The sequence below is a fragment of the Leguminivora glycinivorella genome, chromosome Z (genome assembly GCF_023078275.1).
Source record: "Leguminivora glycinivorella isolate SPB_JAAS2020 chromosome Z, LegGlyc_1.1, whole genome shotgun sequence".
Classification (NCBI taxonomy): Eukaryota; Metazoa; Arthropoda; class Insecta; order Lepidoptera; family Tortricidae; genus Leguminivora; species Leguminivora glycinivorella.
This window is the reverse complement of record NC_062998.1, coordinates 15,915,589-15,938,791: the sequence shown is the minus strand read 5'-3', so window position 1 is coordinate 15,938,791 and position 23,203 is coordinate 15,915,589. Positions and strand designations below refer to the sequence as shown.

At 37.4% G+C, this 23,203-nt stretch overlaps 3 protein-coding genes across 3 annotated transcripts in view; 2 read left to right on the top strand and 1 right to left on the bottom strand.

Moving 5' to 3' along the window:
• Window positions 1-8,200, top strand: part of LOC125241976 (ATP-binding cassette subfamily C member 4-like) — a 79,170-nt gene extending 70,970 nt beyond the window's left edge. The window contains exons 20-25 of the mRNA XM_048150696.1: window positions 952-1,089; window positions 2,014-2,136; window positions 2,815-2,937; window positions 5,274-5,434; window positions 5,762-5,867; window positions 6,514-8,200. Coding sequence (XP_048006653.1) covers window positions 952-1,089; window positions 2,014-2,136; window positions 2,815-2,937; window positions 5,274-5,434; window positions 5,762-5,867; window positions 6,514-6,708 — 846 coding nt within the window. The 3' untranslated portion in view covers window positions 6,709-8,200. The remainder of the gene's footprint in view (window positions 1-951; window positions 1,090-2,013; window positions 2,137-2,814; window positions 2,938-5,273; window positions 5,435-5,761; window positions 5,868-6,513) is intronic.
• A 911-nt stretch (window positions 8,201-9,111) lies between these two features.
• On the bottom strand, window positions 9,112-11,365 carry LOC125241250 (DNA replication complex GINS protein SLD5). Its single transcript, XM_048149623.1, has 2 exons — window positions 10,715-11,365; window positions 9,112-10,394 (listed from the first exon to the last, which is right to left on the bottom strand). Exons 1-2 carry the CDS (start codon window positions 11,292-11,294, stop codon window positions 10,321-10,323), a joined length of 654 nt encoding a protein of 217 aa, XP_048005580.1. The 5' UTR covers window positions 11,295-11,365; the 3' UTR covers window positions 9,112-10,320.
• A 3,664-nt stretch (window positions 11,366-15,029) lies between these two features.
• LOC125241802 (opsin-1-like) lies at window positions 15,030-18,870 on the top strand. Its single transcript, XM_048150443.1, is given in 10 exon segments — window positions 15,030-15,164; window positions 15,823-15,971; window positions 16,422-16,432; window positions 16,435-16,541; window positions 16,622-16,739; window positions 16,823-17,036; window positions 17,330-17,477; window positions 17,692-17,802; window positions 17,992-18,158; window positions 18,261-18,870. Coding segments are annotated over 9 exon segments (1,131 nt in total). The 5' UTR covers window positions 15,030-15,164; window positions 15,823-15,843; the 3' UTR covers window positions 18,388-18,870.
• Window positions 18,871-23,203: the final 4,333 nt, after the last annotated feature.

Genomic DNA, 23,203 nt, shown 5'->3' with positions numbered 1-23,203 from the left:
ATTTGCGTTCTCGCGCGCGAGCCTATACATCGAGTGCAATTTCATTATTGACAGTTTTGTGACACTAAATTAGTGACAGTTTTGTGACGACAAATTAAGAATAAAATCCGTCTAAAAACCAATTTTTTTTCATGTTCTAAATGTAGATTATTGCTTATAGTTTATGTGAATAACACAAAAACAATATTTTTATTGACATTTCATGCATGCACGAAAATTCGTCACAAAACTGACATCGAGTTAATTTTTGTTAACAACTGTAACCAATTTTGGGTCCCAATTTCTGAAAATGCCCATTGACTCGAGGGCGAAAGCGCAAGTGCTAAACACCGATGAGTGCCCGATTTGTCAATAAATATATAATATTACTCTTTATTACATACGATAGTACACTTTATTATACTATGTTATAAAATTGTAGTTCTTATAGGCATTTGAAAACCCACAAAACAAGACATAGATAAATTAGTTTAATTGTGAAAATTAAAATCATGCAATGTTAAGTTTATGCCACTAGGGTCTCATTGAACATCGAGAGGCGTTAATTGAAATTGTCAAGGAGCGAGGACACTTATGCATACGGTTTGCAATCCATACTAATATTATAAATGGGAAAATGTGTGTGTCTGTTGGTTTGTCCGTCTTTCACGGCAAAACGGAGCGACGAATTGACGTGGTTTTTTAAGTGGGGATATTTGAAGGGATGGACAGTGACATAGGTTGCTTTCTGACTCTTTCTAACCCCCCACTTCCCTAAAATGGGAAGTGTAAGTTTGTATCGAACATTCCGCAATTTTGACCACTGACTGTATGGATGGCATTACGCTGAGGCCCATTTGGTGGTAAACGACAATTTTATATTGTGTAATAATTAAATGTTTTTTGTATTGTATTATTTGTAATACATGTTTATCATGAATAAATGAATTGTATTGTATATTGATATTATAGGAAATAGCCGGCCCCTCGCCCCCGTCGGGCTGGCCGCAGCGCGCGAAGCTCGTCTTCAAGGACCTGTACCTACGCTACGACAAGGAAGCGGAGCCGGTACTCAAAAACCTCAACATCACTATTGAGAGCGGCTGGAAGGTACGTTGTCTAAGTACTTGGATCGCTGATAACTTAAACACAAATGTGGAATAACCTCAGACAGTACAGTCCACAAATTAAATTATATTCAGTTACCTAACAAATTGCATATTTGAGGGGAAAATTCGACCGTGTTGATGCTGGTTCAATTCCAGCCACTGGCACTGGGGGCCTTAATCAATTCTTATACTACTACTCAAATGCTATTTTGCCTGGTATTTTTGGACCCATGGTACTTCATTGGTTCGTTAAGTCAATAGGCTAGTTTCCTACTAGTCAAATCAGTTTCTTTTTATGAACTATCAAAACGATTTGCTAATATGGAATTACTATGAAATACTGAGGAGTGACGTCACGGTGAACTCATTTACTTTATATCTTTCTCTTTGACTTATTAAATAGAAATTATGTTTAAAAATAACGACTGTCTATATTTTTCTTCTAATTATGTGGTGCTTTATTTAGTGCACTGCATAAAATATTTTATTTTAAGTATAGGCAACTAGCCCATAACGAAAATGCTAATATTAGCGGTGCCCAACTGTCCACGTGACTGAATTGAAGCAGGATTAGCAGGAATACCGCTCAAGATTTGAATTAGTGGGACTGATGAATTGCTTCGGATAACATGAGTTGATTCACACCCTAGTTGACTGCCGGCTAAGCCGAAATGACAATCGTCGACGCTACGTCAGTTTAGCTTGCGATTGTGACGTTGGCTAGGCACCTGCAGCGGCTGATCCATACAAGCCGATTCCCACCGGCTTGCCAAAAATTGATTACTAGTAAAGTACCTAATGTTAAGGTAGGTTTCTTTTTGCTCAGTGTTGCTTCGCAGAAATTTTCCCCAGCCGCCACTGCTAGGTACCCTGACCTAGTATTTTCCAATAGCCTACCTTATATCTAGAGTTGTATTGTTCGTAGGTGGGCGTAGTGGGCCGCACGGGCGCGGGCAAGTCGTCGCTGATATCGGCGCTGTTCCGCCTGGCGCCCATCGACGGCAACGTCTACATCGACGACGTGGACACTGGCTCCATCGCTCTCAAGGTCACTACTCCACATACTAGTCTAGCCTCTATTACAAGTTACTACTCTGTGGTAAACTATTGGGCCCTAAGGCCGTTTTCACATTATCCGATCCGATATCGGATGTCGGACCGATATCCCATACCTACATTACAGGCGCCATCTTGGATTTTTTCTATTGAAATCCTTCCGACATCCGATATCGGATCGGATAATGTGAAAACGGCCTAAAGGGAAAATGCCACAAAACTTTCCTCAATTTTAAAAATAATCAAAACTTCACGAATTCAACCATTTTAAATTCGTTTGAGAGTCATTCTGGATGAAAATTCACAAAATATAAAGTAATTAGGTATTTTATTTTTTAGGATATTGTGTTCGACATAATTTATTTGACAGTACATTACATATGGTGTTTTTTTACGCACTATTGTGAGAAATGGTTCATTTCTTATCAGGTCGAAAGGTTCGGAGGGCCATCTCCATCTGTACTGAAAAACGTCGTAAGATATACGTGCGAAAAGGCAATTTGTAACTTCTGACGATTTAAAACACTCCCTTCGGCCGTGTTTTAATTTATCGCCGTTCGTTTCGAACTTCGTGTTTTTCTCACTTGTATCGTAATGTACTATTTTATGTCGACTATGCTAATACAGTCTATTTTTTATGGCATAACATAAGCTATATTTTTATGAACAGGAGCTGAGATCCAAGATTGCAATAATTCCTCAAGAGCCGGTGTTGTTCTCGGCTAGCCTGCGCTACAACATGGATCCGTTCGACAAGTACACGGACGCAGACATTTGGAGAGCTCTGGAACAGGTAATAACCGAAAACCCCCTGAATCTTTCTAGCATTTCAGCTCCCTGAAACTTGGCTCGAGAGGCTCGAGTCTGGAATGAAATGGTACGAATGGAATTACAGGAACTTTGATTGTGTGCCACATCGTGCAGTCTCGGTCGGCGAAATCGTGCAGTCTCGAGAGTCAAAAATCGGCCCCCTGGTATATAATTGTGCCTAAATGTCAAACTTGTGCCCTGCACGGGAAGCATGGTCGCGCGATAGACGATAAAAATATCAGGCCGTCCCTATCGCACTTACAAATAGTGCGATAGGAATGGCCTGCTATTTTATCGTCTATCGCGCGACCATGCTTCCCGTGCTGATTGTCAATTGACAACATTTCATATTTTTGAGTACTACTTTTTATTGTTTGGTTTGAAAGAACTCAATGCTAAAAGATACACGTATTTTTTTATTTTTCCAAAAACTGCTATTTTAATGAGAAATTCCCTTTTTATTACTGCTTCGAGCAGAAAGAGCGTAAGTTACAAACGTCAAGACACAGCTTCGTGACGTCACATGTGTTGTTTCATACACCTAAGAAAACGACAAAATCATTCCTAAAAAAAAGTTTTAACAGTCAGCTTAAACAGTCCGGTATGTCTGACTGTCAAGTGTCACTGTCAACCACTAGTGAATGACTACGAATCATAGACTAAGCCATGATTTTATAAATATCTTTGCTACGAACTGTGATAAGTTTCACTGTCAAACTCAAGTGACATCCCAACTGGAAAATTTTTTTGATATAGTGGCAGCTCTAAATCAGCTATTTGACGTCACTTCCCCTTTAAACTATTTTTAAGATTTTTTATACTAAAAATGCGGAAAAAAAAATTAAAAAAATGATTTATGTGATCTACAAGCGTATATCTCGAAATGGTTTTCGATTTAAGGACATTGAAAATTTTGAAACGTTGTCAATTACTGTCCAGCAGGCGTATCACACCTGGCAGGTAATTATGGTCGCGCGATAAGTGATAAAATAGCAGGCCGTCCCTATCGCACTATTTGTAAGTGCGATAGGGACGGCCTGATATTTTATCGTCTATCGCGCGACCATGCTTCCCGTGCAGTTCAATAAACTTTATCGCACTTACAAATAGTGCAAATCCTTTTCGGCCTGACGTTAGGCCGCCTTTACACCTGTAAATTGCTTACGTAAATCTTTCGTATAGCAACTCATGGTGGATCCATTTACTCTTATGAAAAACTTATCGTAAGTTTTGTGATTTTCAACTTACTGGAATTTTACATTGTAGTATTAAAACCGCCCTAGTTACTTATTCGGTAGTCCAAAACTTATCAATTTATTTCGATAAGCTGTGAGTCGCTTCCGTAAGCAAAGTCGTACCCTTTTACACTTGAAAGTTTTCAACGTACGAAAGTAGTCAAAACTTACCGTAAGCTGTTTACAAAAACCATTTATGTACATTTGAAAGTTTTGCATAAGTCGCTTACGTAAGCGGTAAAACTCACAGGTGTAAAGGCAACCTTATATCAGTGGCGGTACAGCCATATAAGCCCAAAAGCCGGGCTTGCCCTAACATTTTTAAAATCGCGCGCTAATATTAGATATTATTAAGTTCTCCATAAGTGAAGCTCACGGCCGACCGACCATACGGTACAGACCACAGCATGTTGCCATGTTTTGCCGTGGCGCTAGTGCAGCGCGGAAGAGCACGTTCACTACGTTCAGCTATATCTTGCTCGCTCGCACTCGTTGGCTTGCAATGGGGCTTGCTCTTGCATCCTTTTTTTCCTAGCTTTTAGCCTACATTCTGCCTAGCAACTTATATAACTATTTGTAGGTATATATAGAACATTTGTTCCACGATTTAAGCCGGGCTTTTGGTATGAAGTGAGGAACAAGATTGAGCGCGCGTTTGATTGACAACTTCAAGTGTATTATTATTTAGTCGAAAGTTTTATTTGCGTTAAGTGAATGTGCTCTTCTTCGTTTTCTTGTTATTAAGTGTTTAATTCGTTTAAAAATCCAATTGACAATGGATGAATTTGTTTCTTGTGACGGTGACAAATGCGTGGTACACATATTACTCGACGAAGGCAAGGTAAAGTAGTTAAATTTTGCCCAAAAACGAGACATTATTTCCGCGCGAAAACCAACGCCCGGCTTGTGTATTTCTCAGAAAAGTGCGGCGCGTAATAGAACATTTTGTAGGGCTGTGAGTTCGAAAATTGAAGATTAAGTAGTTAGATATTGCCAAAACGTACCTTTCGGCTTGCCTCACTTTGAAACCCTAGGCACGCCACTGCCTTATATAATTAATCACGCGACCGTGCTTGCCTGCCAGGTGGAGTTAAAGCAGAGCGTGACGTCCCTGTCGTCGGAGGTGGCGTCGGGCGGGTCCAACTTCAGCGCGGGCCAGAGGCAGCTGCTGTGCCTGGCGCGCGCCGCCCTCGCGCGCAACCGCCTGCTCGTGCTCGACGAGGCCACCGCCAACGTCGACCCCAAGTAAGACCAACAACTCTTCATCATCCTCTTTGCGTTATCTCGGCATTTGCCATGGCTCATAGGAGCCTATTAGGGTCCGTTTTGACAAGTAACGGCTCCATATTTGGACAGAGACATTATGTACGAGGTACGAGTAACTCATACATGTATACAGATAAAGTATATAAGAAAAAATGTTCCTGGGAACCATTAAGAGAAATGTACTGTACGTGAGATGGCGCTACACCTTTGATTCTGGAATAGATGGCGCTACGGATTTACATATTAATTAGTTAACACCGAATACTTGTAGTGAAGTGAAGATAATTTATTTTGTTCTTTTCGCAGCACTGACGCATTGATACAGAAGTCTATTCGCAAGTACTTCGCGGATTGTACGGTGATAACCGTGGCGCATCGGCTGCACACCGTCGCCGACTCTGACAGAGTCATTGTAAGTATATCGTTCTGCACTCGCAAATCTTCGACCCCTATTTTATAGCTGACTCGAATTGGCTGTATGCCCATAATGGAAGAATTGGCTTTGGAACAACACACCACTTGTTTATTATGTGTAAATACCTACTTAGTCATATGTATAATATGTATTAAATGCATAGTGATGTATATAAGCATCATGCATTTTTGACTATTGACAGCATGTCAGAATTCAAATTTGAATAGATCTTTGTCAAGGTTATGCATTTAAGGGTGAAATATATCACCATGAGGAAATTTGTTCAATCCTAATTAAACGCTAGTGCATCCGCTAGTAATCCTAATTAAACGAAAGTAAATACTCAACCGGCCAAAATAAGACAACGATTTCGGGGAAAAAGCCTATACACTCATAAATATTGGAATCATTTTTTTGACATTTTGTCGTTTCGTTTTATAAGGAGGGCTTTCTTAAGATGAAACTGAGAACTTGTAAGAATGAAAGATTTCTTCTGAACCTATACCATATATCTGAAAAGTCTGAACCTATAGGTTCACGGTATACCGACCGATCATCTCACGACATGAATCTTTAGTGTCCTTTAACTAGTATATAGATTATAGGACTGAATGCAGACTAACAAAAATTTGTAATTGTCCAGGTAATGGAAGCTGGACAAATCGTAGAGATTGGGCACCCTCACGAGCTGCTGCAGAACCCGAACGGGCACTTCGCGGGCATGGTAAGCCAACTCAGCCCGGGCGCCGAGCAGAGCCTGCGCGAGCTCGCCAGCGCCGCGCACAAGGACCACATCCGATACGTCGACGCCGACGACGCGCCCAAGCTCGCCACTTAGTACTTACACTGCCACCACCCTACTGACAACGGCGACACAATGCCGCCTTAACCTCTTAAGACCCAGTCATACGAGTAAAAAAAAACTGTAATTTTAACTTATAAAAGTTATAATATAAATAGAGCACAGCAAACAAAACAAATGCAACTATGTTCAGATTTAAAAACATGGTTTTCATTTATGGAATTCAATAAGTATCTTGGGCCTTAGGAGGATATGGCTTATTTAGACGGCGCGCGAACTCGCTACTAAACCTTTGAGGATATACATACAATGCAGCACACTAATCAAATACCGCAATGCAATGAAACACATGCTAGCTCGCGCACCATGTAAATAGGCCCTTACTCAATATTGTACTTCTTGTCTCGCATCCAATGATGGCTCATAGGACAGTTCCTTTATACCTACTTATAATAAAGTCACATAAAATGTGTTTTTTAACAACTAAGACTATAATTTATTTTTTAGTGAAAGAGTTTCATTTTTCCTATAATCAAAAGGAACTCTCTTAGGGACCATCATTCGACGGAAGAGGAATATGTAGAGAAATAATTATACTTAATCCTAAAGTCGCGTAGATCATTACTGTTGCATAGGTGGTGCCACTTAAAGAACTCTCTTAGTGTTAAATAAATGCCAATTTTTTGTTAATATGAACTTAAGCAAACTGCCGATTTATGAAAATGCACCTACTTAATCGCTATAAAACTAGACATTGATATGGGGCCTTCCCCCATTTGTTAATTGGGGGTTTTGAATTGTTTTTTAAGTACTTACCTACTTACGATTCTGAAACTTGCGTCATACACTAAAGAAAATATGAAACAGGATTATAAAGCTAAAGTTTTTAGTAACACTGCCTCGACCATTGGTGGACTTAAGCAATGAATTTATTTAATGAATGGCAATGATTTCAGTATATTTATAGGAATTACAATAATCGCTATAAGGTTACTTAATATTATAGACACACAGATTACTTAAATTCAATACGGACCATGACTTCCCTCCAGTGCGTAAACTACTTATACCAGATACCTATATTTATTGTACTTATAACGTACTTAATATAATCGGTGCTATTTTTAGAATTGAATAATCTCGCTGAAACCATCAATTAACATTGTTAATGGTATTTTGACAAATACGAACGTTTCAGAGAAAATAACCGATGGCAAAGATTTGCACTACTTGTACATGTGCTGTCACAAAACTGTAACGTGTCACAAAGATGTATAAAGATTACGGGATGAGTTTAATGGTGCAAATGCCGATTTTAAATACCGTACGCAAATGCATTTCAGTAAACTCAAAATGTGTGTATTTTCTACACAATTATTAGAATAAGTTTAAGTGTGAAACGGCTTTAAGAAAGCCTTATATCTGTTAGACATTAAGTAATGGACATTTGAATGTGATTAAATCCAAATATTATTGTGATTTGATGTCAAAGATTAGTTTTGAATACATGTTTTGATGTTATGAAAGACCAAGATATTATTATTTACAATCCCACCTGCCTAGTTGCGAGCTGTGATTGAGCAAGCCTCAAATGAAGAAGTTAGTAATATCCTGCTTCGCCCCCATCAACAAGATCATGTAATACACTAGGTACCCTTGTAACATACTCATGCCTTGTTGATAAATTTCAAGACAAGTATACATTTTATAGCATGGTTTACTTGTTCGCATTTTCCTTTGGAGTTCCAATTTCTTAAATTATTGTCATGATCCTATTGATGTGGTTGTAAAATTGTAGATACTACCAATGCCTTGGAAAGACTGGCGTTATTGATAAAGGCTTATCATTTAGTCTTTGTCATATTTAATTAATTCGAGTCAGTTAGTCTCAAACTTAATAACATCGTTAAAATTAGGGGGGTAAATATTTAACTTTGTCAAATTATAATCAAATATTAGTACATGGTTGTTGATCCTTTAACCCAAGGTTTCTCACAGTGGGTTTCACAGACCCCCTAGATGTCCATACTATGATTCTCACGGGTCCATGGTAAGTTAGTTACTATGGTATTGTTATCAGATTGATTTAAAGATTAAAGAGAAAATCATCAAATTCATATTGTTTAATTGGTCACTTCATATTAAGAGCACTTCATATCAAAAAAAATAAAATAAAATAAATAAATCAATTAAGCATATAACTACATAAACAAATTTACATATAGAAAGTAAGGTAAAACAAACCACAAAATATAGCTTAAATCCACAATACAATACAATAAATTACAAAAGCATTTAATTATTACAAAACAATATATAATTGTCGTCTATTATATTATATTTATACAAACACCACCCACCCGCCCACACACACACACACACACACACACACACACACACACACACACACACACGCGCGCGCGCGCGCGCACGTACAAACACACACAAACAGACACACACACACACACACACACACACACACACACACACACACACACACACACACACACATGCACGCACACACAATTGCGCGAACCGCCCCTCACAACGATTTTTTTTTTCTTCTGCAACTCTAGATTTGGAATACAATAGAATAGAAAATATTTATTTGGCATAGAGATATACATTATAAATAAAACTCGTAATTATTGTTACTAATGATGTTCACCCTGGCAACGGAATAAGGATCAGTCTGAAAATCAACGCTGGGTATTATAACCTAGCACATGTTGAGACCTGAATCCTTTTACCAAGCACGAATAAAAAACATGTACTTAGCTCTTATTTTGCTTACTTTTTTATTCCATTGCTGTACTCTTTTTGTGTTATGGTAATAAACGTATTTTTATTTTATTTATTTATTTTAGTATGTATTACATTTTAAAATAACATCAGTTTCTAAAATTCAGTATTACAAATTTAAAACAACATTGTTAACTTTATTAATTAGCTTATTGTTCAAAATCAAGAAATACAATAATTTGATTAAAAGATTAAAATTAATTGTTTGTTAAAATTATTTTGATTTTACTTGTATATCTCATCTGATTATGGTAAGTAACCAAAGATAGGGTTGCGTTAACTCAAAATGATTAAAGCTATAACTCTTGTTTTATTTTGTTTATATTACAGATTCTAAAATTTGATTGTTTTTAATATTAAACCAAGCAGACTAGAATAGCAGATAAGTATAGACAGGTTTATAGCAGAAATCTTGAGTTGTAGACAGACAGATGATGATATAATAGGCATTGTTAGCTACAGTCTTTTACTATATAGGTACTAGCATGGCAGAAGAGACCATATTTATGGTAACTCTCAAAATGTTTACAAGCAGCCAATACATACATAGTATAAATAAATAAATATTATAGGACATTCTTTACACAGATTGACTACTAGTATAGGAGACACAATGAAATATATTACATACAATTACATTTCACACACTCTTATTATTTACATGTATACCAAATTGTTGTTCAATAGGTGTATATACAAAACCTATGTGAATAATTGTTATTCTTAAAAACACTGGATGTATCATTGTGATGACAATATGGCCTATGTTATCTAACAAGCTTGACCTCAAGCCTGCATTTCACAGAACCACTTATTACTGGTTTCTGAACAGTATCATGCTTCCTCTCACACTAACTGAACCTTTCCATTTTTGACTAGTTCAGCAATTGGTTTGTACTGCAGGATGTGTTGTGACCCATCTGTAAAACACAAATATATTATAAAATAAATAAGTAATGGCCCCACTCTGTAGTTCAGTGTCCTGAATCAACCAAATATCATATAATACCACCAGGAAAGGGCCAAAGATAAGTGACCCGTTAGGGAAAATTAGTTTCATAACTGATGTAAAGTATGCAAGTTATACAAGTACTAAGTGATAGGCTCTGAAGGCAATTATCCATGTAGTATTATCTAAATGGAGAATTTTACAATACAACAACTTTCCATTGCAAGACATAACAGAGTTAATTCAATTATTTAAGGTCATAATATGTAAACAAAGTATGAGGTTGCATACCCTCCAAGTCAATCTCTTCATCTTGGTCTCCGGGCTGGTCCTCTAAGACTACTCCAGTGACAGTGTCATTCGCCTTCAAGAACACATGACTGTGCAAGTTAGGGTATACTGCTAATTTGCTCAGTTCCAGCGACTGCATGTTACCAGGCACTTTATTCAAAACAACTTTCTTTAAATGAGTCTCCATGTTCAATAAATACTCCTGGGCGTATTTGAACTCAGCTGGTGTAAGATAGTTAGTACCTGATTCTATTCGTTGTCTTTCTTCATTAACTATAGTAATACAAAATTTCTCTATCTTATGTAGCCTAGTTTTTAAGTAATTACATATTACAAATTTTATTCTACTTAATTCCATTTTATGAATAGACGCACGAAGATCTGTTTTCGGGAGTTTGTTGATGTTTCTTTCCATGTGCTGTATTTGTCCCAACATGCATTCTACCATATCATTGCGGTGGGGTAGAATTTCTGGCGCTAAACGTTCATTTTGCCATGCGCACTGTACTGTCTTTAACACTGTTTCTACTGTGATTTCTTCGTCTTCACTTAATTCTATATCATCGTCATTCAAATCCATTTCACAATAAACTAACTACACAAGCTTTTAGAGCAGTATAACGAATAAAACAGACACAAAATTCAATTCGTTTCTTTCGGTATTGAGTTTACAATTGATTGAAGTGAAAGATCTCAGATGCGTTCAGATACTGTAAAATGTCTAAAGAGATCAACGAAATATAAAAAATGTAAGATTAATCGTTATTAATTACTTATGAAAGTAGTAGTTGCTCAATTCGTTATTATAAAATTAAACAGTCATTAGTGTCATTTGCTAAAAGCTATCAAAATTTTCGTTTTCTAATTTTACTGGTAAATGAATGTAATCTGAATTCTGAACTTACCGCGATACGCGCGCGCGAGTGTGGAGGGCGCTTAACAAACCTTGCGAATTTCATAACAGATGGTCAAACATGGGTCTATGGCCGACAACCACCCGACAAAAGACAGTTTTAAATTTAATAATCTGAAAAAATTATAATCTCATACTTGTTATGGAAGATTTTTGGCCAAAAGCTGCACTTTTAGATGGAAGCAAGCCGCTTTGCATGGTGATAGTAGACATCATAGTAAACGATTTTTTCCGAGGATATCGAAATTTCATCCCTTAGGAAGCCGAGCGTAGCGAGGTGTTTTATGAAAATGAAAAAAAAATCTATCTTTTTATATTATATAGTCCGATTTTGACAAAACGTGTCTCAACTGAAAGGTACTGCTTTATGTAATTTAAAAAAAATAGAAAAAATATATTTAAAAAAATTAGTAAAAAATATATTAAAAAAGTAAAAAATTTACTTTTCTCAAACATGCCAAAAACATGCAATGAAATATTGTCTTTACGTTCCTTAAAATGGGCTGGGAAGTATCGCTTTTTGGGCGCAACAACTCGAGAGGACTGTAAAGGGATTTCATATTATTTTTCAGGCCTAGGCCTGCAAAGTAACCTTTTTTTTATAAAATATTGTCCTTTAGAGCATTTTTTTTATTTCATTGTATGTTTGAGAAAAGCACTATACATGCCTCGGCGTGAAAACGGATTCCCGGCCTCGTATCCCTATCCGGCCTATATACCCACTTGGCCGGAAATCCTCATTTTCCCGGCCTCTGATGTAATGTACTATATCGCACTCAATAACTTCAAAGAATGACAGAAAAAATGTACAATTATGATATATGAGTTTTTTTTAAATCAAAGACAGATAAATTCATAGTTGAAAACTAAAGACCGCACGAAATCGGATTAGCATTTTTTAAGATACAAGTTGCCAAAGTTGGAAAAGTTTGCTTTATATGGCCACTTTGAAATTCCTTTGCCAGAAAGTCAGAAATATAGTTATTTGTTTTACAAGGGGGCAAAGTAGTTGTTTAACCGCACGTGCCAATATTGATACCTGAGCAAGTGAAAGATTCCAATATTGAACCGCGAGCGTAGCGAGTGGTTCAAAAAGTGGAATCTTAAGCGTTGCGAGGGTTTTAAGGCACGAAGGTTAAACAAACTTTGCCACCGAGTGAAACACAAAAATTTTCACCACACCAACACGAACAAAATACTGACTATAAAACGTCAAATTAAGTCAAATCCATCAATTTATTCAATATTTATGATTAAAAATCATCATTTATAGGTAAAATCTAGCAGCCAGATTAAGACATCGAGTTAAAATTTGTATGAAATTACTTTGCCCCCTTGTGGATAAAATGCAATTTTGCTATCTGTTTTCGAATAGCAAAGAAAGCCTTTACCAGTTGGTGTGGTGAAAACTTATTTTTTTTATCTGTCGCGTTATCGGCCAATCAGAGACGGTCATTATTATTACAAACAATTGGTTGCTAGGTAATTCGATGTTGATACAACGGTGAACGACGCTATTAACATTATTTTAACTTGCATGAATGATGATATTTCCGTCCATTGATGATGAAGATGATGACTCGTAGAAAAAGTTTTGTATACAATAGTGATATAATTAAGCTTTTTACTCTCGTACCGTACTATTAGGCCACTCAGCAAGCTTCGTGGCCTAAACATGGTACTCGACTGAAAAGCTTTGTATTATATCACGATTGTATAAAATACTATTTATCCACAAGAGTGTAAAGTAATTTCATACAAATTTTAACTTGATGTCTTAAGCTGGCTGTTAGAATTTACTTATCTTATAAATGATGATTTTAAAATTTTTGAATCCTAAATATTGAATAAATTGATGGATTTGATTTAGTTTGATGTTTTATGGTCAGTATTTTGTTCGTGTTGGTGTGGTGAAATATTTTGTGTTTCACTCGGGGGCAAAGTTTAACCTTCGTGTCTTGAAACCCTCGCAACGCTCAAGATTCCACTTTTATAACCACTTACGCTCGCTCGGGTATCAATATTGGCACGTGCGGTTAAACAACAACTTTGCCCCCTTGTAAAACAAATAACTATTAAACATCAAACTAAAATAAAATTAAACACGTAGCGTGACCCAGCTCTCGATGTCTTAACATCAAGTTAAAATTTGTATGAAATTACTTTGTAAGTACTCTAGTGGATTAAATGCAATTTTGCAATAGGTACCTTTTCGAATAATCAAGAGCGCCTTTAATAGTTGGTGTATTGAAAATAATTATTAACGAACGTTTAACGGTGATAGTTGGTTTGGTGCTAATACCGACCCTAATTAACCTAATATAAATATAAGACACCGGCCGATTTATATACTTACCTACGTATGCACTCCAGAAACGTGGCCCTTTTTGCAACAATCCAGTTACTTAGGTAAATGTCTTTATGCACCCTTCTTAGAAGGGTAATCCTGTTACAGCCCCCCCTCTTACGTCTAAGACCGTTCATAACTGCATTAGCGAACTGGCTAAACTGAACTCAGGGGATGCACCGGCTATCGCACTACTTAAACTATTACTTATATGCTCATTGTTGAGATACTGAATGGTTTTCTTTGGGCACAGTAAGTACAAGTATAAGATTCGGGGTATTTCTCACAAAGTTGATAAAATAAAAACTTACCTAGGTATACATATAAATTGTACTACATAACTCTGACCATCGTGTTTTATTTGATTTGCCTGGTTAGTCTGTACTGTAGGTACTTGAGCAATTCCCGAAAAGTTTGTACATTTGGATCATGTCTCCGATTTTGATAAAAATTGGTAGACTGATAGAGTCCATGATGCTGAGCAAGATCCACTAGGTTTACCAAAATGTCCTATGTAGTTTGTATCAAACCTTCCTTTTTTGTTACCAGATTTTTATACATTTTCGGTAACAAAAAAGAAAAGTTTCATACAAACGACCTAGGACATTTTGGGAAACCTAGTGGATCTTGCTCAGCATCATGGACTCTATCAGCCTATCAATTTTTATCAAAATCGGAGACATGATCCAAATGTACAAACTTTTCTGGAATTGCTGACTTATGTGATGATGGAGACAGGTGGCGGGCAAGGGAGCTCTGAGATAAAACAATACAAACTAATACTTAATAACTTTGTTTGAAATTGTTAATAGGATTGTCTCGGTAAATATGAAAAGAAAAACGAAATAGTATCATTTGACTACCTAGTTTACCTACGTATGGTCATGGTTAAGCATCAGCGTTAAGAAGGCAGAAGTGAAAAAATGATGAAGCGTCAACCCTGGTGAGACATTGTCGTATTAAAATACTATATTGAATTATGAAAATCGATTATCTCCCATGACGCACTTGCACAGTGCACTTATAAAGCGCAGGTGGGCCGAGCCGCAGCGAGTCACCTCCAACCTGCAGCCTCGACCACCCTCAACGTACGGGTTTGGTTATTCTATACTTAAGACTGGAGTAGTTCGTGCAGCGATTTTCTTCAGTATTTTTGGGATAACCATCTCGTAGGAATTTCCTCTTTTTAAGTAAGTACCCGCAGGAAGAATTGTAAATGACTAATTTTAACGCTTTGGCTTATCGGTTACATTTAAGTTTATGAATATGACATGGAGTTGACAAAATGTTTAACTTCTTCCATAATACAATCAATTCTTTATTTACATGAACATATTTACATAATTATATAAGAAACTAAGACTTAACTTAAAAGCTAGCTAATGTCTAAAATAGGCCCTTGAGGCATTGTACCAAGGATAATGGCGACATTTCCTCGCTGTATCGCAATGCTGATACAATCAATTATAATTTTACATGTCTTGTAATGAATTTGCCTGTCTTTGCTCATGCATGTTATTCTCTTATTTTGAGTTCAGTCGCATTTCTCTTGAAGGGTATTATCCAAGCACCTACCAGAGAATATTTAATAAGCCTAATATAATATTTAGATACCTACTCAATGGGACCTGCTAGTCCCTAGTTACAAAAATCAATGAAATGTTTAATTTATCAAATTGTCGATGACGTAGGTATCTATATAGTTAATTAATTAATTATAGGACCTAGTCCAATAGGTGCCTACCCAAAAACCAACAGTAATTACTTAGTAGTTGACAGAGGTTTATCTCCTAGGTTCCTTTTGGTGTGTCATTAGCTAATGGAGTGATTCCTTGGTCTCGTCCAAAGGTTTATCAGTACCATCGAACGATGGACCCGGGCCCTGGAATCGCCGCCCTCCAGGCGTGGGGCGGGCAGGTGGCCGCCTACGGCGCCGCCAACCAGACGGTCGTCGACAAGGTGCTGCCTGAAATGCTGCACATGATCGACCCACACTGGTAACTTCTTAATACTAAACTACTAGATGTTCCTTCGTCCAAAACTAAAGAGTCCATATCATTCCTTACGATTACTACTCTTCATTGTTCAGAAGATCATAATTGCAATGGAAACTAAACGTGCTCCTACCATCTTCGTGTGAACGAAGGCAAGGAGGTGAACAACTCACTGCTGAAGCAATATGTGGTGTGGTGTTTTCGTTAATTACTGTACTGGCGTAGTAACTTGAGTTAGTCTCAGCGCGCCGCGTCTTATATTGTTCTCCCAATTTGTTGTACAGTACCGTTAATTTGGTGGTCAAAAATCGAAATATATTTTCCCATTCACATATCCTTGCCCTACTGGTATCACGTTTGCAACCAACGTTCAATTCACCAGTAGCAGGATCTACCGCGAGTATTTGAAAATGTCATTTCATTTGATATCTTAATTGTTTATTCTTGTCACAGGTACCAATTCCCCCTATGAATCCGCTATGGCACGGTCTATTGGGTTTCACTATTGGTGTACTGGGTTTTGTTTCAATCACGGGCAACGGAATGGTCATTTACATCTTCACGAGCACTAAGGTAATTCATGAATTCTTAGCTGATGATTTATGAGATGTCTTGTTAATATTGTAATGTTTACATTCGTTTAATGTTTACAGTCTCTAAAAACGCCGTCGAATTTACTCGTAGTGAACTTGGCATTCTCTGACTTCCTCATGATGTGCTGCATGTCTCCGGCTATGGTTGTTAACTGCTATAACGAAACGTGGGTTTGGGGTAAGTCTCACACGTTAATCATTCTCGCAAATAATGTGCTAATTAGGTAACTGTGACTAACTATTTGTTAATGTTTCAAACAGGACCTCTGGCATGTGAACTGTACGCTTGTGCGGGATCTCTATTCGGCTGCGCTTCCATCTGGACCATGACCATGATTGCTTTCGACCGATACAACGTCATCGTAAAGGGCATTGCCGCAAAGCCAATGACTAACAATGGTGCTCTGCTGCGAATCCTCGGCATCTGGTTGTTCTCTCTTGGGTGGACACTAGCGCCTTTCTTCGGCTGGAACAGGTAAATAAAACTGTCTCTAAACATACTCCAAAAAGGATGACTCAGGTAACATGTTATCGAGTCGGGTCCGGGTCCGGGCTTTTCTGTAGTAAGCATTACGTGACCATCTGCCGACGTCGCAGAAATTTAAGTGCCGCAAGCTCCCGAGCTGGTCTCAAAGTTCTCAAACCCGTCTAACATAAGTCATCTTAAGTTACAACATTGCTCATATCAATCGATAACAGATATATAAGTAGCATACAATAAGTACCTAGTATTTTAAGCCTTTTAAGGAACATGACAAATGTTTCCAGGTACGTGCCTGAGGGCAACATGACCGCATGTGGAACAGACTACTTGAATAAGGACTGGGTGAGCCGCAGCTACATCCTCATCTACTCGGTGTTCGTGTACTTCATGCCTCTGCTGCTCATCATCTACTCTTACTTCTTCATCGTCCAGGTGATTACAGGCAATTTTATAACATACTGTACTTGTACCTACTTAGCCATTATTGACAATGACATATAACTTCTGACCGCGACCTCATATCGGTGGAACGATGTTTGATTTGATACAGAAACTAGGTATGTCCTTCCCAGATTCCATAGATCCTACAACAGTCATACAAGATGCTACATACCTGGACTTTTAAAAAGATAAGCGTGTGTTTCAGGCCGTAGCTGCTCACGAAAAGGCCATGAGGGAACAGGCCAAAAAGATGAACGTTGCTTCGCTCAGGTCATCTGAAAACGCCAACACCAGCGCGGAGTGCAAACTTGCAAAGGTACATAAATTTTGGTGTTATTTTTCGATCTAATCGAACGTCGAAACATCTAAATTCGTTATTGACACTTTCATATGTACGAATTATTATGTATAACGAATTCGTGTGTTTAACGATAGGCCCTCTAGGTTGCATAAGTACTTTACGAGTATGTCAGATATCTCCACTAAACATGACTTTAACGTTTAGGTCGCTCTGATGACCATTTCCCTGTGGTTCATGGCGTGGACCCCTTACCTGGTGATCAACTATGCCGGAGTGTTCGAGAACGCTAACATCAGCCCGCTGGCCACCATATGGGGCTCTCTCTTCGCCAAGGCCAATGCTGTCTACAATCCTATTGTTTACGGTATCAGGTAAGCCAAATAATCAACTGAACAATTTTTAAGTAGTAGCAAGTGTAGCAACCAGCAAAGTCGTGATTGACCCTAGCAATAAATGTATGTGTTGTGTTACAGTCACCCGAAGTACCGCGCCGAGCTGTACAAGAAGTTCCCGTCACTGTCCTGCCAGGCCTCGCCCGAGGACAACGGCTCCGTGGCGTCAGGCGCCACCGCAGTCTCCGAGGAGAAGCCCTCGGCCTGAGCGCCCGGCGCCCTCGCCCGTCGATGCAGACACCGCGACCACACCGCACGCGCCCATCGGACTCACGATATGCCTAAGCGATGTTATTGTTTATTTTTATACGAAAATATTTACATTTGTACAAAGTTATAAACTTGAACATAGAGCGTGTGCTGGTTGCAAAATATTCAGGGCAGTTCTGAATCAAATTGTATCTTTTGTACAATCGACTCCTGCATATTTTGAGTTCACGCTTTGTGTTTCTTGTTGAACGTTGCACACTTTTCTTATAGGTACCATAATTACATTTGTTTCAAATCGGCCGACGACATTCAAAAAAATACAAAAAAATGTGAAATGAACTGCATGTCGCTAGGCCGCCCTTTATCCATGAGACTGCTCCTCTTAGAACATAGGTAGAACGATGATAACCGACAACGACACGCTCTGTAACTTGGATCAATAAATAGTTAGCTATCAAGCAAAATGGTTTTAACCACTCTACATTGACTTTTACTATCCTAAATACCTAAACCTGCAGACACTGAGAAAGCGACTCGCTAAAACTTAGCAAAGGCTAAAACTTACCAGTAATACGGGGAAATTAGCTAAAATTACGGCATAATTAATGGAAGAAGAGAAGAAGAAGACGTAAGCATATTGGGAGAAAATTTAACATTCATTAAAGAAAATTGCTGCAAGGACCAACTTTCGTGACGGATCGCGCGAAAACTATAAGTGCTAGCACTAAAGTGTTATGAGAGATTTGTAGAAAATTTATTAAGGATTACTTCGTTCCTACACGCTTTTTCTGTATCTTCAACGGTTTTGTCAGAAATCGAGATAAACCGAATTTTCGGCTCTTTAAGGGGACCCCCCTTAAAGAGCCGAAAATTCGGTTCAGAGGGGTGACGCAGAGGGGAGAGGGGTGGGGAGGGTTGATGAAAAATAACTTCGGCCTATAATGTACGTATCCTAATTTAAAAAAATCGTCCATTAATTATGCCAAGATTTTCATACATAACTTTCCAGGAGCAACGTACCTACTACAGCGGCGTAGCGTCGATACAACTCGATTCCCAACGGGTTCCCTAAAATTCTGCAGTATCTGTAGGAAGTCCATACAAAAGAGATCCCAAAAACCCCTCAGGCTTTACCAATGAAAAGCTTCACGCCTCGCCACTGAAACTTACAATATTTGATGATTTAAATCACTTATAAAGTCACCATACGTTCAAAGAAAAATAAGTATTATGTGGGCCATTTTTTCGAAGTTGTCCATCCCTTTTTTTGTAACATGGGTATTTTTTACGCAATTCATACTCAGAATCATCTTAGAATCGTGAGGTCTTTCGATCCTGATAAATGTCATTGTCCTGATAGAAAAAAAATGTTCCAAGACTTCCATACATTTTTCAAACTTTAAATTCCGTTACCGCCATACAAAATGTATGAAAAAATGGTAACGGAATGGAAAAAAACCTTGGGACTTTTTTTTTCCTATTAGGATTTGTGGGAATTCCCACAGGAGGTCCTTGGAACAATAGGAAGGCACTTTGGTTTATCCGAACGTTATTTATTTATAATTTATTGATATATATTTACACAAACATGTTTACATCATGAGTCCTGTCAAAAGAGTGTCGTTTGAAAACTCAAAAGTCTGCACATAGACAACTGAGATTCCAAACTTGAACTTGGTCAAGCATGAGTCGATTGCATATTTAACCTTCACAATAACACACCCCCTCAATCGACTCTGCTTGAAGCGTTAGTACATATTTTACAACTTTTATCTAATTCTAATACTTTACAACTTTTATTAAAAAAAGGCCACAATCTCATTTCCAGAACAATATTTCAAAACTTTCATCACATTACCAAAAAACAAAAGGTTTCAACAAACGTTATCATCAAATATTAATTAGTACATATCTACATGTACTCTCATATAATATAAACTCCCACTAATCGACACATCACTACTAATATATAAATAAGTAGTTAATTATTCAGCTTCTCGCCTCATATTATTCTTTATTCTCCCACTCGATACATCGCTACAAATATATAAATAAACAGTTAAATTATTCTACTTCTCGCTTCATATTTATCTTTATTCTCCACCGCTCGATACATCATTACTAATTGCCAAATACATATTCGATTATAAAATTTACGTATCCTTCCCTTCTCTAAACAAATACTAAAATACTAAAAATTATAATAATATTTGGAATAAATAAAATTTAGAAAAAATACTTAAGGATAACTTCAGAACACTGTGTAAATAATGACTATTAAATGAATGTGTGGTTTTACTCTTTTTTCAAGTTGTTTGTTGGTTGCTTTTATATTGATTCACTTACCATTAGTACACTTACACCCCCTTAAGTGAATCATTATTAAGCACCCCCTTAATTCTAACTTTATTTCATGCTTCCAGAATCCTTAAGTTTTCTTTCAATACACATTCCTGTATTATTTTTACACACCCTATAAAAAAAAAACTTACATACTACGATAATTATAAACAAACCCCGACATGAGCCGAAAAATAATTTTTCTACTCCCGTACGGTTATTCGTGACTTACAAGGTCGTGCATAGTACTTTAAACCCCTACATAAAAGATGTCAGGACAAGTCTATCTAGTCTATACCCTGAAAACATTTAGTAGCAGTAGCCCGATATATAGCTATTACAGTTCAGTAAATACATTGCTACCAACTTAACAAACCAATCACTTCATCGTAGAAAATTAAAATATTGTATGAAATAGGTACATTGTTGCCAACCTTAGAATGTCAGATAAAGCCTGGCATTCGCAGAGTCGAGACTCGTTCGTTTTCTGCTGCGATCATTGGCGACGCGTCGAATCGCATTCAAATGTATGAGAACTCGATTCAACTCGACTCGATTCGTCTTAGTGGCCAGGCTTCAAAGAACCATGTACCATAGACAGTTTTATTTTCATGTTTGCACTCAAACTGCATATTCGAAATGGTAGGTGGTCCACTAGATAACTAAGATGACTGAAAGTAGGTATTTATTGAATTTATAATTTTCTTTCAAAGTAAGTGCTTGGTCGTAGAAAAAGTATTGTATGCAACGGTGTTTAACTGAGTCAAAAAATGCTCGTGGCGTCTTTATTAACAATTTTCGGCTCCGCCTCAAATTGTTACCCACGCCACTCGCCTTTTTTGACCTCTTTTAACCACCAGTTGCATAAAATACTATAACGTTCACTTTAGCCCGCACTTATACTACACTCAATGACTCATTTTAGCCACAATATCACTAAAACACTAATCTTCGTTGACATTTTTCAAATTTTACAGCCGGTAAACTTTTAGTTAGTATATCAGCCAGCTGTGATCCCGTCGGACAGTATTTAACTGTAATCTGATTTTCGTCAATTTTCTCTTTTAGGTAATAGTATCTTACGTCTATGTGTTTGCTTCTTCTCCCCATGATTCCTTTTTTCATAAGCCAAATTGCAGATTGATTATCTACTCTCATCTCAACTTCTAGTTTTTCCTTGGTTATCTCAAAAATCAGATCCCTTATGAATAGTAGTTCTTTACAACATTCTGCTGCTGCTATGAATTCTGCTTCTGTGCTGCTCAGTGCGACTACTGATTGTTTTCTTGAGCTCCATGCCACTGGTCCACCATTCAGCCAAATCACAAAACCAGAAGTGCTGCGCCTAGTGTCTGGATCTCCCGCGAAATCCGAATCACAATAACCCCTGAGTACTTTATCATCTTTATTAAAGTGATTCCCTTTTTCTGTTGAGCCTTTCAGGAATCGCAAAATTGTCTTAGCATTATTCAAATCATTTAAATTTGGAGAATTTTGATGCCTCGAACAATAACCCACTTGAAAACTAATGTCTGGTCGCGTTTTATTCGAAAGATATAACAATGACCCTATCATCTCTCGGTAAAGCTCATGAGACTTAGTATCAACCTTTACTGACGGATGCTGTTCTATCAGAATTGTTGGACATTTACATTCTTTGGCATTGTTTAGGTTAAATTTCTTAATGATTTTCTCACTGTATGTTTTCTGAAAAATTTTAATCCCATTTTCATCTTGCTTAATGTCCAAACCAATGTAATTGGTGACTTCATCTAAGACTCTTAGTTCAAAAGCCTTTCTAATTCTTTCTATTATGTACACTAGATCTTCTTCTTTCTCTCCAAGAACTAATCCATCATCGACATATACCGCAAGAATAATCTTTCTTTCACCCTCCATAACAAAAATGCATTGATCAAGTTTCATCTGCTTGAACCCCATCTTTATTAAGAACTCTGTAAACTTAATATTCCACATTAGTGGAGCTTGTTTCAGACCGTATAAGCTCTTGTTTAGTTTGCATACTTTGCCTTCTTTGTTGCTATAGCCTTTGGGTACCTTCATGTATATACATTCTTTCAAGTCTCCATGTAAAAAGGCTGTCTTCACATCAAACTGTTTTATTTTTAACCCTTTTGCCGCTGCAATAGATAGTAAGATTCTTAAAGACGTACTATTAACTACCGGACTGTACGTCTCGTCATAATCTATTTTGTACTTTTGTTGAAAGCCTCTTGCAACTAGTCTGGCTTTATATCTGCCATCAGACTTTACTGTAAAAATCCACTTGCTAGTAACTAATTTTCTTCCTTTTGCTTCCTGTTCATCCACAAATGACCACGTCTTATTTTCTTCAAGTGATTTAATTTCTTCTTTTATTGCCTTTTTCCATTTATCCTTTTCTTTTGATTCTATTGCCTCCTCGTAAGTTAACATTGAAGCTTCAGTATCATAATTCATTAAATAATCTTTAT

Bases quoted from the DNA above. Each gene is read 5' to 3' on its own strand.
- LOC125241250 (XM_048149623.1), bottom strand. From the start codon at position 11,294: ATGGATTTGAATGACGATGATATAGAATTAAGTGAAGACGAAGAAATC. The intron at 10,395-10,714 runs GTATGCAACCTC...TGTGTTTTACAG, and splicing joins TGAAGAGATTGACTTGGAGG to ATGGGTCACAACACATCCTG.